We start from the raw sequence: 18,727 nt of genomic DNA on the forward strand, positions 1-18,727 counted from the left end.
AGCAGGGACCGAGCAACGGGAGCTCACCCCTTCGCGGTGATTTGAACCGCCGACCTTCTGATCAGCAAGCCCTAGGCTCTGTGGTTTAACCCACAGCGCCACCCGCGTCCCTTACTGGAAATATAATCTGGAGAAAATAGATTCATTTTCCAGATTCCCAGACTCCAGATTTCAATGGCTCTTTGAAAAGCATTCTGTTACCTTTAAAGCACACTTGAAGCACATTCCCCACCCCCTCAAAGAATTATGGGCACTATAGTTTGTTAAGGGTTTCTGGGAATGATTACTCTGTGAGGGGGAAATTGCAGTACCCATAATCCTTTGAGCAGGGGGATATGCTTTCATAGAATCATAGCACTGTAGAGTTGGAAGGGACCCTGTGGATCATCTAGTCCAACCCCCTGCAATGCAGGAAAATATCCCATACAGAAATTGAACCTGCAAGCTTGACATTAGCAGCCGCACGCTCTAACCAACTGAGCTATCCAGGATTTGACTGTGCTTTAAAGGTCTAGTGCATGGGTAGGCAAACTAAGGCCCAGGGGCTGGATCAGGCCCAATCGCCTTCTCAATCTGGCCCGCAGACAGTCCGGGAATCAGCATGCTTTTACATGATTAGAATGTGTCCTTTTATTTAAAATGCATCTCTGGGTTATTTGTGGGGCATAGGAATTCATTCATTTAATTTTTTCCCCAAAATATAGTCCTGCTCCCTCTCACCACAGCTCCCTAAAGTGAAATATTTAGGAATTCAAATAACAATGAAAATTATAAATTTGTTTGAAGATAAGTATTTTTTTAAAATGGGAAGAAATAAAAAGAGAAATGGAAATTTGGACAAGATTGAATTAAACACTCTGGGGTACAGCTTCATGCCTCTTCCATGGCGATGTGGAGGGAGTGGTCCTTTCCTCCCACATGTAGCTACATTTCCCGAGTACCAAGCAGGTAAGTCATCCTCGCACATGTTTCCCCCTGCGCAACATGTGACGGCATTCATGCGCTGGGCACATGCACACAGCATATTCTCTCTCTCTCTCTCGGTTCCGGTGTGCCCTGCTCAGATGCCAGGGTGTGCCCACACCAAACTGAGCTCACGGCTTTTGTGGAGGAGCTAGAAGTTGCAACAGAGACCTGCCTCCCTTTTCTGTTTGGTCTATATGTACATTCCATCCCCCAAAGGGAAACAACTTGAGGTTAATTAGGCAACTGGCAGGATGACACTCGCAGTGGCAGAAGTCCAGCAGAACTCATGAAAACGACTTCCTCGGAGGGGGCGAGGGCTGCTTGGACGGGCTGCGGCATCTAGAGCCTTGCACTCCATAACCCGCCGCACTCCGCAGAAACAAGCCAAGAACCCGCACCCTTCTCTTCTCGCTCCTGCTTTCCTCCGCTCCTAAGGAATCCTGCTTTTGTTATATGGGAAGAGGGGGGTGGAATTGCAATGCAGAAGAGTTTAGCAGATATATTTGGAAAGGACACACACACACACACACACACACACACACACACACACACACTCCTGCATAAGCAAGCTGACTGCCAAACCTGAATTGCAGCAGGGAGAGCGGCTGAACAGCTAAGGCAGCTGCTGTTGAGTTTCAGTCTGCCTGTGGTGCAGGTTTTTCAAGTCACACACACACACACACACACACACACACACACACACACCTGCCTGTCACACACTCCTTCTCTCATTCATACACGCACACACACACATGCAGAAAGGAGCTGTTTGAGGTTACCGCCTGCACAGGTACTTAAACATTCTTGGAGGATCTCGGCTGCTTAAAGAAGATCCGGTCCTTCCCCAGGTAAGTGCAAAACTGAGCAGAACGCATTGATCTGACCTGAGAGCCCAGGCTGAAGTTAATGATTCGTTGATGCTTCTTCTCTGATGGAAGGCAAAAAGGGGTCAGGAATTTGCAACGAAGCCGGGGCAGCTTTAGGAAAGAAGATCCAGGAGGAGAGGAATGTCATTTGCTTCCAAACTACATGCTACAGACAGAGAGCATTCTTCCTGCATCTTTGCTGCTGCTGCTGCTGCTTGTAGGTTTTTGGGATGCTGTTTTATAAAGCACTGCCACACTCGCAGAAGCAACAGCAGAAGAGGAAAAAGAAAGATGCATTTACAATCTACATTTTGATGGTATAGGGAAGGAAGAGTCAAAAGGAACAAGTAACAGAGGTGGGGGAGAGGTGATGGCCAGCTCACTTTTGTGGACATTTTGTGTACTGATAAGAGCATGTTGCCTTGATAAAGATTACCTTAATATTTCTACGGTACCTCTTGACATGTCGTTGGTTTTAGCATCTAATAGCGTTAGACAGTTGGCGTGAAACAGTGTTTTATGATGTGACGGCGACAGAACACCCAAACGATGCCGACAAGTCCAAAGTACTCAGATTTGGAAAGGGAAATGTTACATTTCAAAAAGGCAATTTGAATGCTGAATTCAAAACATAACTTTCCACATGTGTACCAGACTTCAAATATTTGCAAGTATTCACTTCGGCTCCATGATCCTGCCTTGTGCAAAAATGTATTGGACATCTATGGTACCTTTTGTAGGAAACTGCTCATTTACAATGTACCACCTCAGCCAGGGGGAGCAGGCAAAGAGGAACTTTTTGCATTTGGCGTGTCTTCAAAGGCAAAATTTCCCCTTCGTATCCGCAAAGCGGCTTCTTTCAAATCAGCCGCGAAAGTCAGACTTGTTTTCTCAAACTGTCGAGATTCTAATTTTTTTTAATGGATGCAAATTTTACCAGCTAGTAACCATCAGCCATCAAAAGTCAACAAACTATGCAAAATCCTCGAGAGGCAGTCATATTGTATATAGAAAAATCATGAAATAATGCTTTGTGTCTGTTGAGTTTTGTTATCGTTTGCCAAACTCCAGGTTGTATACATGTCATACATTTAAAGCACATCTAAAGTGCATGAGGTCCTCCAGAGAATCCTGGGAACTGTAGTTTGTTAAGGCTGCTGAGAGTTGAAGCTCTGTGAGGGGGAAAACTACACTTCCCAGAATTCTTTGGGAGAAACCATGTGCTTGAAATGCACGGGGTATATGCAGCCCCTATTCACCTTGTTCACTCTGCTGTGGTCCCTTGTAAGCTCAGCAAACTGAGAAAACCAGAGTTTGGTAGAAAAACCATGGAATGTATGTGCTTCCCTATAGAGATAGCCTATGGCCCTTTCCATGAGGATAGCGCTTGCCAACAGTTTGTTCTGAGGAGGATGGAAGGAGTGAGAAATAAACAGAGGCTAAGAATAGCAAATTGAGCAATGGCTTTCAGCAAGATCCAGGGACCATTGAAAGACTGTGCTGAGCGCTGCAGGGCTCCAGAAACATGCATTATTCAGGTGTACACTTGTCAAATTATGACAGAGCTAGGAAGAAAAGAGCATGTTAACAGAGCGGTTTCTCTTTCCGGCAGAATGAGAAGCCTGCTGTTTGTTCTTGGAAGACAACCGCCGGCCAAATACCTGCTATTCAAACAAGCTGTTTGATAAGCAATATTTGTTTGATGCTCTTGCACCTGTTCCCTAGGTTCCTCAGCAAAAATAATTCCAGGGACAGGTCACTGAGGCAGGTGGCCAGGGTGACATTTGAGGACTCAGCTGAATGCATCAGGTGCCCAGTTTCAGAAGTGCCAATCTCTGTCCTATTAATGCTCCCGGAAGCTTTTTCACTTTTCAGTTGGGGTGGGGCAAGGTTCTTGGCAAGGTTTGAAGGCTTCCTGCTGAAGATTGTTAAGATTAAATTGCAAAAAAGCACACACACACACACACACACACACACACACACACAAAAGAGTGTTTTGGAAGAGCATTTGTTGTGGTTGCTTGGTGCTAGCTTGTCATTGCAACATTATCAAGTGGGGTCAAAGAACCATCTTTTTTCAAAAAGAGTTGTGTGCTTCTGACCTGTGTACCTGTAACATCAATCCATTCCCTTGTTAATAGTACAGTTGTGGCTCAGGGCAGATGTGGATGTTGGTTGAAAGTTGAACCCCTTTGTTTCCCTACCTTTTTTTTTTTGTAATGCTAACGTGGAGGCTGAGGGTGCAGTTGAAGGACTGACACAATGGGTAAGAGAAGGCTGCTTCAACATTTCCCTACAGGCCAGTTCTCCCCTGCTGCAGCTTGTTGTTGTTTAGTCGTTTAGTCGTGTCCAACTCTTCGTGACCCCCTGGACCAGAGCACACCAGGCACTCCTGTCTTCCACTGCCTCCCGCAGTTTGGTCAGACTCATGTTTGTAGCTTCGAGAACACTGTCCAACCATCTTGTCCTCTGTCGTCCCCTTCTCTTTGTGCCCTCCATCTTTCCCAACATCAGGGTCTTTTCCAGGGAGTCTTCTCTTCTCATGAGGCGGCCAAAGTCTTGGAGCCTCAGCTTCACGATCTGTCCTTCCAGGGAGCACTCAGGGCTGATTTCCTTCAGAATGGAGAGGTTTGATCTTCTTGCAGTCTGTGGGACTCTCAAGAGTCTCCTCCAGCACCATAATTCAAAAGCATCCATTCTTCGGCGATCAGCCTTCTTTATGGTCCAGCTCTCACTTCCATACATCACTACTGGGAAAACCATAGCTTTAACTAGATGGACAGTTATCTTCCTTCAAACATCTACCCCAACTAGACTCCAAACATGGAGGTGATCTGCCTGGGGAGAGGGGTGGACAACCACAGGCAATGGCATTTGCAGAGGAGGATTGGCAGGCATCCCAGTGGCCTGATCTCCCTTCCTTCCACATTCCCAACCCTCTTGCAGCCTCCACCCCTGGAATATCTTAGGAAACATGGGACGGAGACACATTTGCCAAGGTATCACCTGAGCAATGTCTTAAAACATTAGTTGCTCTCTGCCCACAGATGACTGTCTCCAGCTCACCTGTACTCAGGGTTTAGCTACTGAAAATGATGGAGCTAAGAGAGCCTTATCTATTAATTTCAGTGGGTCTGGTCTGAGTAGGACTTACACTGGAAACAACCCGGGCCTGATGGTAATGGCTTCCTGCTGTGTGCAGGGCTAGCTCACACTGTGTTGGCAACTCAACTGCCAATTAAGAAGTGCCACTTGCTTAGGGATTTTGCTGGCCTGACCAGAATTTTACTGTTTGGGCCAGCAGCCAGCTGTGGAAGATGCACAGCCAGACTAAAAATCCAGCTGGGGTGTGGGTGTGGGTGTGTCGGAGTTGGTGCACACACATGTACCATACCCTCCAACATTTCTCTGATCAAAATAGGTATGTCCTATTCCATAATATCGGGACGCGGGTGGCGCTGTGGGTTAAACCACAGAGCCTAGGACTTGCTGATCAGAAGGTCGGCGGTTTGAATCCCCATGACAGGGTGAGTTCCCGTTGCCCGGTCCCAGCTCCTGCCAACCTAGCAGTTCAAAAGCATGTCAAAGTGCAAGTAGATAAATAGGTACCACTCCGGCGGGAAGGTAAACGGCATTTCCGTGAGCTGCTCTGGTTCGCCAGAAGCGGCTTAGTCATGCTGGCCACATGACCCGGAAGCTGTACGCCGGCTCCCTCAGCAAGTAAAGCGAGATGAGCGCTGCAACCCTAGAGTCGGTCACAACTGGACCTAATGGTCAGGGGTCCCTTTACCTTTATTCCATAATAATAATGATAATAATTTTACTATTTATACCCCACCCATCTGACTGGGTTGCCCAGCCACTCTGGGCGGCTTCCAACATGCATAAAAACATAATAAAACATCAAACTTTTTTTTAAAAAACCCTTCCCTATACTGGGCTGCCTTCAGATGTCTTCTGAAGGGTGTATAGTTACTTATCTCCCTGGCTCTGGGGCCTCATGACTCCATCATACCTGCCAACATTTCGTCCTGGGTGAGGCGGGCGCTGCTAGGTGCATGTGTACTCTGTCCATTTCCCACACCCAACTGCATGGCCCTGGGCACTGGCAACCCATGCTAGGCCACTACATGGAGCTGCCTTTCAAAAGGGCACAGAAACCTGTGTTAGTCCAAAATAGCGCCACCACGCTGTTCACTGGGACTGGCCAATATAGATTATGCTGGCACTATGCTGCCAGAACTGGCTACTAGTCTGTTTCCAGGAGACCCAGTTCAAAATTCTCATGTTTACTTTTAAAGCTAGAAGTGGCTTGAGGCCAAGCGACCTGGAGGATACGCACATCCACACCTTTCTGGACCGTAAGATCATCTTCAGAGGCCCTTCTCCAGCTTTACCTATGTAATGAGGGGTGACAGATGACTAATGGGAATAGGGCTTTTTCAGGGGTGGTGCCTCAGTTGTGGAATACCATCTTCAGGGAGGCTCTCCTAAGGCCCACATTGTAGTATTGTCAGCGCCACGTGAAGCCCTTTTGTATTGTCCTTTCAGGCCTTTCAGAAAGTGCATTTGAGATCATTTGCACAGCTGTCTCTTCTGTTGTACGTTTTGACTCTATACTGTGCTCTATCTCAGATGTCGTGTGCATTGTGCATCATCATTTAAATGTTTTTAGTTTAAACAGTCCAGAAAACTTTGGTTATTGGGTAGTATAGAAATGCAAGGAATTAAATAAAAATAAAGAGAGAGGAGTAGTCAGCCAGACCATAACCCCCACACCCCACCAACCCTCTGCCAATTGACATTCCACATAAATCTCTATATTAGTTTCATCCCCATTCAGGCATTATAAATTTATTTATGTATTCATTTAAAATATGTATAGATCACACTTTTTTGTAAAAATGCAGGAAGGCAGTATGCAGTGCTCAAAATGACAACAAAGTCAATAAAAACATCAGTATAAATTATTTATTTAAATGTTTACAGACCACACTTTCCCTAAAAATACAGCAAGGCAATAGACCACACACAAGCCAATGTAAGACCATTAAAAACCAATAAATGACCAATAAATGATGGTGCCCTGAACTCTTGGGTTGGAAATGACTCAGTATGTTCAAACGGACATTGAAAGTGGGATCATGTATAACCATCCCAATCAATAATATATCATGAGCACTAATAACACCCCCTCCAACATGTTGATGCCCCAAACCAGGACTCGTGTCTTCCCGGCCCCGCTCCTGTGTGAGTCACATGATTCACGACTTCGCGTGTTTTTGTGCACTATGCATGGTGCCCCAAACCAGGATGTCCCGATTTAATTGGGGCAGTTGAGGGGTATGAAATAATCATGAGTGCACGATAAACAGAATTGTCCAGAAGAGCCCTAACTCTCCAACCTATTCTCGCTGATTTGGTTTCACTGGAAGAAGACACTGTGGCACTTGACACATTGCCACGGCTCTTTGCTGGCACCGCTTGGTGAATTAATATGCAGAGCCAACCTTGGCCTACTCGAGCTTTTAGCAGGGGGGCTGAGCTCAGCTATTCTCTCCTCGGGACCCAAGAGCTGCCAAAGGGTTGCTGAGTGAGCCCAGTGTCGACAAGGGCAGGGAAGAGAGAGCAACAAAGCTGTGCTTCCTGGAAGACAGGCTGGTCCGGGATTAAGTTTCTATTCAAATTGGGGACAGAACAATCCCAAAACAACCTTTGGTGAATGAGCCCAGTGTGCTGTACGGCTCCATCCTTGGGAGTGCCAAGTCAGCCGGTTGCTGTTAGCAGGTAGCGAATGATCATTGGGGCGAATGCAGGAGTTATATAAAACTGTATTTGAGTAAAGGCTGTTCAGACAGAATTGAAGGGGGCATCACCAAGCTTGCACGTGCTTCCTACAGTCCTCAACATTCCCGTTCGCATTTGTTAGGCAAAACACAGATTTCATATTTTAAAATGCGCTCTGTCAGCATGGTAGATACGGCTTGAGGGGAAAACAAAAGTAGGCATCGAGTAGCTCTTTGCATGTAAGGTGCAGTTGTGTGTGGCTTAAAAAAAAATGCAAATAGCATCAGCTGTGGTGCTGATAATTATCTGGACTGCAGCAGGCATGGGCTGGAAAATTAATCCTGCCACAGACCTGAGGAAGATCCCTCTTCTGAAGCTACTATTTGCTTTGAAAATCCCCAGGAGAGATCAATGGGGGGTTTCTTCTTAATGCAAGTAGCAGCTCAGAGGAGGGCTGCCCCTTGGGACCACAAGATGGGGAGGAAAGGGTTAAATTTCCCTACCAACTCCTACTATGCTCCTGATAATTATCAGACCCACACAGATGATGCCATCTTCATAAAATAAACAAACCTGCAGTTTAAGTGTAAACACCTTAGTAGCATGAAGGATGTCTAAGATACTCCTCTTTCAACAGGCTTCCTGCCTACAGAGTTGTTTGCTTCACTGACTTCCGAATTGGTTCTTGCAGGTTCTATTTATGGAACGCGTTGTGGTGGGGGTGTCGCAATTTACTGACATGAGCCTTTGCTGCCAGCCAAACTGGATGTGCCAATCTGCTCGTGTGCAGGATTAAGTCTTCAACCCTAGAAATACCGGGCTAGTCCACCTTGGAGCATTACTTAGCATTATCCAATTTCCTCCGCTTCACATTAGACCAGAATAGTCCCCACCCACAAGGACTTGAATTTGGATATGAGGAGCAACTTCAGTCTTTCCCCATGAGCACAGATCAGCTGACTGTGCATTTTGTTTTGTTTCGTTTTGCATTCTTTAGGAAGGGGAGAACGAAACTCTGCAGGAACCATCAGTTTCAGGTAAAAAAGTAAGTCATCTTCCCCAACCCACCCAACTATGCTGCACTTTAAAAATGGGACATGCCATGCCCCCCTGCCACACAGGGCATCGGACAGGATCCACGACCGCTGGATTCCTTTAATGGAATACCCAAAATTGTCGGGGAAGGCGATGGCCACACCTTGCCCTTCCGTACACCAACAACACATTCCAATGCCTAACCGCCAAATACCAAGAAAGTTGTGACGGTTGCTACGAGGTAGGCGGAAAAAAACCAAGAGGCCGGTGCCAATTCGCCAATTGGAAAAAACTCCTACCAGGCCCCCTGGGCAACCAGGGCGACCAACCATGGGCCCATAGCAAGGTCAAGCGAGAAGCTACGCACTAAAGGGAGTGGTGGGTGGGTGACTCGTGAAAATGAGTGTGCAACGGCAGGGAGAGCTGACACGGCCGCATTTGAGCGGCTAAACCACGCCCCTGCGGTGTCACCCAATTGGGTGCCCAACTGGGAGGTGTGGCGCGCCAGCGATGATGAGAGGGCAGGGGGCAGAACGCCTCCTGCGTGATGCAGGGATCGGCTCCTGCTCACGACGCCTCCCTTCTGGGAGGAGGAGAGGCTTTAGTGTGCAAGTCTTGCTGGTTTTATCGCTTCAGTTTTCGCCATCCCTTTTACAGATCCGATACTTTGCTGCTTTATCCCTTTTGTTCAACTAGCAGGATGGGCAATGACAGAACATGGTCAGGACTTGGGCTGTAGCTTTCCCCATCTCCTTGGAAACCTTTCTCTGCACCCTCTTTTATAAATATGCTTCTCCATTGTTACCACATTATTGCTATCTGGAAGGCCTGTGGTGCAAAAAAGAAGTGAGACTCACAGACATTAGTGGCATGAAAAGCTATAGGATTCTGAATAAAGGTGCACAATATGTACTGAATGCAAATGAAGGGGTATGAGCTCCCCCAAAATTTTTGCAGGTGCAAAGAATATTAAAAGCAGGATCACGGATGATTGCCCTAATACCATTGTGAGTGCAAATCCTGATGAATGCGCAATAAGGAGGACGTCTGAAAGAGCTGACTGTCTGTACTTTTGGGATTCCAGTGCCTTCTGAACATGTGTACCGTTTACATGCATGCTCAGGATTAACCTTCACGCATCTGATGAAGTGGACATTAGTCCACCAAAGTTCGTGCAACAGTTCATTAATCTTCAAGGCTCTTTGTTGTGTTTACTTCAAAGAAGATCCATCAACAGCATCAAAGTCATATACAGGGTAAAAAACAAAAATCACTTTCAAAGAATACAAAGGATATCTTGGTGTTATTTTTGTATCTCTCTGCAGAGGCTTATATATTGCCAAAAAGCATCACGTCCGGTGGTTTAGGTAGATTTGGAGACAGGAGTTGTAATCAATTTCCTTCTGTGGCTTCTCTGTTAACCTTGATGAAGTTTCTTTGCCATTCTGCGTCTCAGTTTTGCTGCTTCTGAAATGCTGATACCAGAGTCTGCATCAACATCTACAAAACTGCTTTCCTGCTCCCCCCCAAAAAAAAACTTTCAAGAATTGTGGTTGAAACCTCTAAAGGTGGGAAGGAACAGCTGAAAAGCCTGGGGAGGACGAGTGAGAGCAGTGGCGTAGCGTGGGTTGTCAGCACCCGGGGCAAGGCAAGTAATTTGCGCCCCCTAACCCGGGGCAAGGCAAGTAATTTGCGCCCCCCCCCCGCTGCACTGTCCCTCCCCCAGATAGTCCCTCGCTCTCTCTCTGCACCGCACCGCATGCCTAGCACCCTCCCCTCCACAGTGGGCGGCGATCCGGCAACTCGGATCGGATTCGCACAGCCAGCACTGCAGTGAGAGAGAGTGAGTGAGCCAGGTAGGGGCAGAGAGCTGCGAGTGCGAGCGCCCCCCCCCCCGATGTTGCGCCCGGTGCGGCCACCCCCCCCGCACCCCCCACGCTACGCCACTGAGTGAGAGTCAGTACCAGTTTTACTACATTTTAGCAATTTTACTGTGTTTCCAAATAATGCCAGCACAGAGCAGTTTGATATTGGAAAATGGTACTAGGGACCGAGTTAACCAGAACTCTAGGGATGTTCTAGGCAGGCACGAACAACACCCTGCCTCTGATCCTGGAGTCACAGATCCCATTTTTCCTCCATGAATTTGCGTATTTCTGTGGGCAGATCTAACCATATGTTTAAAGCACATCCAACATACATTTACATACATGACTTTTCCCAAGGAATCCTGGGAACTGTGGCTTGTTAAGGATGCTGGGAATTGTAGCTCTGTGAGGCGAAAACCAGAGTTCTCATGATTCTTTGGGGGAAGTTATGTGTTTTAAATGTGTGTTGGATGTGCCTTAAATGCATGGTATAGATCTCAGTCATCCCTGGTATTCATCCCTGAAGAAGCAGTGGTGAAACCAGGCTTTATTTCAGCCAGGTCAAAGACCCAATTTGGTGCCCCCATGCACATTCATTCACATACACACACAGCCTTAATGACACCCCTCTGGAGGCTTCACCTGGGGCAAAAACCCTGGCTAGACCCTCCTTCCACCCCGTAGCTACAACTCTGGAAGAAGTCCTATATGAAAGGTCAAAGCTTGCCTACTAGATTCTTCACTCCCAATTACCTCCAGTGATTTCCCCCCCTTCCAGTTGTTGAAGTCAAAATAAGGTCAAATGTCAGTTCTGAACAGCAGCTAGGAGGGTGATTTGGGGGTGACAAAGCTGTAGGTTAAACATCACCCCCTAAACTTTTGGAGCTGCTTGTCAGCTCCAAATTTCCCCCTGCTGAGGCTGTTCTTCTGCTCTTTCTTTTTTAAAGACGGTGTTGAAAGTTCTTGCGAATAATATGCAGTTAAGTACTACACATTTAAATTTCTAAAACGGGGGGGGGGGACCACACCCGCCACCAAGCAGGAGAAATTGCAGTCCATTAGGGAATCATGAACCACAGCAACCCTAACAATATAATTCTTTCCTTGTCTGCTGAATTATTTACTGAGTTACCCATTCCTAATTCAGGAGAGTCTTTTTTTGAGAAATGAGGAAATGGGTTCGGTTTCAGATGCATAAAACCGACACGCTATTTATAAATAGAACAGCCAATTCTGGGTATTCCGTCTTGCTTTAGCACCGCCTCAAAAAGTGGGTGACCTTGACAGGCACAGAATGGGATGTCCGAGTGCTTGTGCATGTGCTTGTGAGACATTCTCTCTGCAGAAATGCACACAATATATGAAGGAGCAGGCCTATGGGTGCATTGACATCATGGTGATGTCTGGTCGTTGCCACATGTTGCATGGCACTATGCATTGGGCATGTTGTGTGGGTGGCGAGTGACTTGAAGGAACTTCCAGAGATTCTGCAGGAATTGTTGTCGGTGTGGCTGCACTGCATCAACGCCACAGCTCGTCCCGTGCTTTGTATTTTGCCGTCAGGTGTGCAGAGGATGGTGACTTAAACTGCAGCTGGCAGTGGCTGGTGTAGCAGAAACCATTGGATTGGCCTGCCCAGGTCATCTCAGCAAGGAGTTTGATCTCTTCATTCATTCTAAACACAAAGTGGGAAATGCCAAATAAAATGGTCTAGCAAATCATGAGCAGAATCCAGCCTTCAGAGCTATTTGTTTCTCAGTTGATAGTTTCACCACAAATGAGCTGAAGTTGCCTTTAATGGTGAAGTGCCCGTGCTTTGGATTTTACGAAGGGGGATCGTACATGCAGATTACAAATTCAGCATTTCACGTTTAAATGATGAATGGCAAGATTGGACAATTTTTGAGAAGGGTCTAGGCTCAGCGGTAGACCGTCTGCTTGGCATGTAGAAGGTCCCAGATTCCGTGTCTGGCATTGGCAGGCAAGACTCCTATCTGAACCCATGAAGAGCCACTGGCAGTCAGTGTAGACCAGTGCTCTCCAACAGTGGGTCCCCAGATGTTGGACTACATCTCCCATCATCCTCAGCCATCTTAGCCAATGATCAAGGATGATGGTAGTTGTAGTCCAACAAAGCCTGGGGGAACCAAAGACTGAAGAACACTAGTGTAGACAATTGCGAACTAGACGGACCAACAGTAGAACTCAGTAAGGCAGCATCCCCCCAAAAAATGTGTGCCCCCCAAAATTGTTTCAGTTGCAGCAAAGAGGGTGATTGGGTGATTAACTACATACAGGGTCTGACTCCGCTGTCCCTATGCCTTTCTCCGCAGCTCACTGTTGCAGGCAAACTTGTACCAAGAGAAGATGTCCACCGAAACGTCAGCCAGCCCCACAGAGGAACAGATAGAGATTCTGGAGTATAACTTCAACAAAGTCAATAAGCACCCGGACCCAGCCACCCTTTGCCTCATAGCTGCCGAGGCAGGCCTGTCTGAGGAAGAGACTCTGGTGAGTGACTGAGCCGCAGAACGCAAAGGTCAGCTCTGACCCTAGGATCCAGGCCTGTAGGGACCACATCCAGTGTGGTGTAGTGGTTAAGAGCGGTAGTCTCGTAATCTGGGGAACCGGGTTCGTGTCTCCGCTCCTCCGCATGCAGCTGCTGGGTGACCTTGGGCCAGTCACACTTCTGTGAAGTCTCTCAGCCCCACTCACCTCACAGAGTGTTTGTTGTGGGGGAGGAAGGGAAAGGAGAATGTTAGCCGCTTTGAGACTCCTTAAAAGGGAGTGAAAGGCGGGATATCAAATCCAAACTCTTCTTCTTCTTCTTCCCTTGGTCTCAGTGCTTTCAAAGTGTCTTCCTAACCATAGCCTCCCCCTGGCTGCAGATAGGCTCAGTTGGTTAGAGTGTGGTGCTGATAATGCCAAGGTTGCAGGTTTGATCTCCATATAATCATAATCATCACCACAATAATTTTATTATTTATAACCTGCCCATTCTGGCTGGGTTGCCCCAGCCACTCTGGCAGGCAGCTTCCAACACATATAAACACATAATAAAACATTAATCATCAAAAAAAGACCCATTAAAAATGGGACAGCTGTATATTACTGCATTGCAGGGTCAAAGTTTTCCAAACTGTGTGTGGTGACACATTAGCGTGTCGGCTGCAGTGTGTAGGTGTTTTGTGCGAATGCTCCCAGGGCTGGAAAGTGGTTAGTTTAACCTCCGGTTTGCTATTGAAACTGAATTAATGTGTCATGAAATGATGTGTGTCCAAAAAGTGTGTCACCAACATGAAAAGTTTAAAAAGCTCTGGACTAGATGATCCTCAGGGACGCGGGTGGCGCTGTGGGACTTGCCGATGAGAAGGTCGGCGGTTCGAATCCCCGCAATGGGGTGAGCTCCCATTGCTCGGTCTCTGCTCCTGCCAACCTAGCAGTTCGGAAGCACCTCAAAGTGCAAGTAGATAAATAGGTACCACTCTGGCAGGAAAGTAAACGGTGTTTCCGTGCGCTGCTCTGGTTTTCCAGAAGCGGCTTAGTCATGCTGGCCACATGACCCGGAAGCTGTACGCCGGCTCCCTTGGCCAGTAAAGCGAGATGAGCGCTGCAACCCCAGAGTCATCCGCAACTGAACCTAACGGTCAGGCGTCCCTTTACCCTTTACCTTTACCTAGATGATCCTCCCAACTCTACATTTCTATGATTCTCTCCCAAAAAAGATGTTTGTCTTTCTCAACGTTTGCAACAGCAGGTGGTGACTTGGACATGTGAACTGGTCAGCAGAACCACGGACAGGGCCTCTATGTCCCCACCTCACATTACTTCAGGGCCAAACTAGAAGTGGTGAATGGGTGTGTGTGTGTGACAAGACCAGCCATGGTTGCTGAATCATAATAAATAGAAAAACCTTCTCCTTACTTCCCCGATTGTGCTTTTCCTCCCAGCATGATGTGTTTGTAGTGATGGATTGAAAGAAGGAAAAGCAGGTTTGGCGGGAAAATCCAGCCCCTGTCTCTAATTAAAATTAGACTTCCACCCCAAGAAGCCTATTAATGAACAAGATAGGCATGTCATTTTTAATTTTTTTAAAAGGTGGATCTAATCTGGCCCTCAGTGGTTTTCATTCCATTAGGGACCATTCACACATTCAGCTATGAATCATCAACTTTTTGAGCAATCAAGTGACACAGAGCTGGCCTAACAGGGTTTTAGTACCTCTCTGGGGTACCTTCAACCATGTGGCTAGTGGTTTATCCTGCCCACCATGTGGTGAATTTCATACTTCTTGTTAAGTTGTGGACGAACATAGCAGACGACACAGCAATTCTTCCAAAGCAGCTCTTTATTTGTGAGCTGGAACAGAACTAACTGAGGAGCTCAGTCAGCCTGCTTATATAGAACTCCAGAACAATGTAACTGTTGCCATTTTCTAAAACTATCCAATCACTGAACGTCACTTTCGATCCTTCATTTGCATACAAACTATCCAATCACTGAAAGTAACTTTCGGTCCTTCATTTGCATAACTATCTACAGTATCCCCCTGCTGGCCCAGGGTGAGAACTTCAGTACATAACCTTTCTAATGCCAACGGCACCCGCCATTCACAAGGGGTTGGGGTTACTTCATCACTGTCATGATTTGGCCGGGATTGTGAGTGGGAAACTTGATACAAACATGAGATCCCTGTTGTGATGAGCAGAATCTCTAGGTCTCTCGTTGGCTCAAGTCAGGCCCGAGGTGAGTCTGCCTTCCCTTGAATCACATATTTCAGATCTACATCAGTCAGCTGAAGCCCAAATTAGGCTTTTCAGCACTGAAACTCAAGGTTTGTTTTTTTCCAAACCATTGCAGTATAAAATGTATGAAAATCTAAAGTATACACAATATGGGTTTTGAGATAGCAGCCTCAAGTCTGCTATACTGGCTCTGCTCTTTTTCCTTTCCTGAGAATGTCTTGTTTCCTCCATGTTCTAAATAAGTCACTGCTTCCTATTTAGTCTGATTATATTTATTGTCCAAAAACAACAGCCTGCAGCCGCACGGGACAGAAGTTCATAACTACTGAGCAAGGTTCCCTTCTACCTTTGACAGCCCGATGTGCAGCAAATAACAGAAGAGAGGAAAATAGGCACAAAGGGGAAGGATTAAACTCTCTCGCCAGTGCATTGGAGTCCCAATCTAGGAGCGAGAATTGCAATTTGTAGGTGTAATTTTTGAGGCACAGATGCAATGCAGATTAGGTTTGGCTCCTAATCTACAATGCAGCAGAACGAAGTAGGAATGGAGTGGTGGAGTCTTGCGGTTCTAGAATGGACTGTACCACTTCGAGCTGCAAGTGGAGGACCATATTTTTAAAATGTCTCTTGTCCTGGGATGAGGACCCTCTCTGCATGTAGAAAGCTAGCAGGAAGTGGATTGTGCAGCAACCTTTCTCCCTGACGTGCAGAAACTCTTTTTTTTTTTAAAGGGACATTCTAAAATATATAATACCCCCCTGCAGTATGAAGTAGAAGTGGTACAGTCCACTCAATGTCCCGTCCCCATCTGCCATCACATTCTGCTATGTATCTAGACCAGTGTTTGCCAAAGTTGGGTCTCCAGCTGTTTTTGGACTACAATTCCTATCATCCCTGACCACTGGTCCTCCTAGCTAAGGATGATGGGAATTGTAGTTGAAGAACAGTTTGGGAAACCCTGAATGTTATGTACTGAGTTGAATAGGATCCAAAATGCAGCAGTCTGATTGGTCCTAGGACAATAGGATCCAAAATGCAGCAGTCTGATTGGTCCTAGAACAATAGGATCCAAAATGCAGCAGTCTGATTGGTCCCAGGACAATAGGATCCAAAATGCAGCAGTCTGATTGGTCCTAGAACAATGCAGCAGTATGATTGGTCCGCAGGAGCCACCCAATCCAGCTCCAGATGGAAGTGAATCCACAACCTGATTGGCCTACAGGAGAATTCCGGAATTAGCCAATCACGTGCAGCCCATTGTGTAAATAATGTATATAAAGCAGATATTGTGGGGGAACTTCCATTCCTCTTCACCACTATGGGCCGAATAAAGAGCATGAAATCCACTCTCGACTCCAAGTATATTTCACCGAACTAGGCCATACCTGACTCCGCATTCTTCTTCCTGTGCATTCTGCACTCCCAGCATCTCACCCTCAGTGAAATTACTATATGCTATATCTACATTTGTTGTGCCAGCTCAGTTTCTCTGTTTTCATCTTGCCATGTCTCTTTTGTTTCCCCAGAAATGGTTCAAGAAGCGCCTTGCGGAGTGGAGGAGGTCAGAAGGGCTGCCTTCGGAGTGTGGGTCTGTCCGAGACTGACTCGAACTCTCCTTCCAGAGACAATCCTAGAAAGCTGATGGCGTCCAACGATTAATTCATGCTGCGGAACATGTTACTATCAAAACTAATTGTGTCTGTTATTTAACCTGCTGCCTTATTTAAATGTACATAACCTGAAGGGGGGATAAATAATTATATAAAACCATATAGATATATATATGCAAGTTGTAATGTATTCTTGTATAGAAATTATAAAGGAAGAGCTGCAACTGCCACGGGCTGCAGCCCCTTTCAAAGTGGCATGGAGTAGTTTAGGATTAATGTAATATTCCCCTTGATTCGTGGCAAAGCTAATAATATGAACGAGAAGACTTAGCAGGGGGAAATGGTCTGTCCATCGCCTGCCACCGGATCTCAAAAAATGAGCTCACTTGCGGAGCGCAGGAAAACAGCATCGAGAAAACCAGCTGCATTGACAAAAAGTTGGGGTGTGATTTCAGTGTGTAGGCAATGATGAATGCAGAGAGGTAGCTTCCAGTAAACCAAACTGAACATTGGGCGTTGCGTCGGCAGCGAGGGTTGGGCTGTGCCCACATGCCCTGGGCACCATGAAGACACCCTCCACCACGGCACACTAGGGAAAATCCCTGCAGCAGGCCAATGCATCTGGACCCACTATTGGTCAGTGCAGCCAGATTCTTCCGCCCCCCTCCCCAGATCCCTGGCCTTAATTTGTTCGACGTTAGTCCACTAACCTTGGATGGTTTGGTGTAAGGTGCCTAGCATGCAGGTACGAACGCCCATGCTGCCCAGTATCAGGATTGGATTATGCCCATAGTTCATTCGATGCCAGCATTACTGGATGAAAATCTGTGCATGCTTACGCCGTTGCTGCATTTACCTTCCGAAATGCGTGCCCTCTAAGTTAAAAGGAGTATTTCCCTCCAGATGTGTGAATAAAAATGGAAGTTAAATCAGACTGGATATGCATGCTTCTGGTTGATTTGGTCAGCCTGTCTATCATCGAAAAGTCCACCCCTGGTGTTCTCATATGACCAAGAAGCTAAGAAGGGCCAACAGCAGGGTTTATCAAAGTAGGTAATACAGTGGTACCTCAGGTTAAGTACTTAATTCGTTCCGGAGGTCCGTTCTTAACCTGAAACTGTTCTTAACCTGAAGCACCACTTCAGCTAATGGGGCCTCCTGCTGCTGCTGCGCCGCTGGAGCACGATTTCTGTTCTTATCCTGAAGCAAAGTATTTAACCTGAAGCAGTATTTCTGGGTTAGCGGAGTGTGTAACCTGAAGCGTATGTAACCTGAAGCGTATGTAACCCGAGGTACCACTGTACTGCTCCCTGCGGGGTGCTGGGGGCGGTAGTAGCCTTGGATGCAAATGGGAAGCGTTGAATAAAAATAAAGGGAGTGGTGGAAGCATAATGAAAGAAGAAAATGTTGGAAAACCATTTGTACATGTAACATAGAGTAAAAGTCGCTGTGATTATTTTCCAAATCAACACACAAAATGTTGTAGGGGGTAGGTAATAATAATAATAATAATAATAATAATAATAATAATAATAATAATAATAATAATAATATGGCGATAAAACATCTAACATTAAAAATTTCCCCGCGCACAAAACAAATCCTCTCTCGATGCACTCCTTGTCATTCTCACAAGGGAGCAATACAAATGTATACAGCATTACACTTTTGCACTAAACTGAGAACAAGAAAAAACACATTTAGTTGAAAAGGGCGGGATGTGTTTGGGATAAGGATGATGCGTCAAGATCAGCGCGTACAGCATGCAGAATGCGCTTTAAAATGCAGTGTGTGCACAGACTGAATAAATAGTGAAAGAAAACACACATTTAACAGAATTATTGTGTGCT

General features: G+C 46.4%; 1 protein-coding gene across 3 annotated transcripts; it reads left to right on the forward strand.

Moving 5' to 3' along the window:
• The first annotated feature begins 1,128 nt into the window (after positions 1-1,128).
• HOPX (HOP homeobox) lies at positions 1,129-17,051 on the forward strand. 3 transcript variants are annotated; one of them, XM_083420914.1, is made up of 4 exons: positions 1,129-1,814; positions 8,617-8,656; positions 12,856-13,033; positions 16,794-17,051. In XM_083420914.1, exons 3-4 carry the CDS (start codon positions 12,890-12,892, stop codon positions 16,869-16,871), a joined length of 222 nt encoding a protein of 73 aa, XP_083277040.1. In that variant the 5' UTR covers positions 1,129-1,814; positions 8,617-8,656; positions 12,856-12,889; the 3' UTR covers positions 16,872-17,051. The 3 variants fall into 3 exon arrangements, with proteins under 3 accessions (XP_083277040.1, XP_083277039.1, XP_083277038.1); XM_083420913.1 differs by having other exon boundaries at positions 1,130-1,814; positions 8,617-8,664; XM_083420912.1 differs by lacking the exon at positions 8,617-8,656 and having other exon boundaries at positions 1,142-1,814.
• Positions 17,052-18,727: the final 1,676 nt, after the last annotated feature.

Source organism: Podarcis tiliguerta (genome assembly GCF_965153285.1).
Source record: "Podarcis tiliguerta genome assembly, chromosome: 17".
In the NCBI taxonomy this organism is placed as follows: domain Eukaryota; kingdom Metazoa; phylum Chordata; class Lepidosauria; order Squamata; family Lacertidae; genus Podarcis; species Podarcis tiliguerta.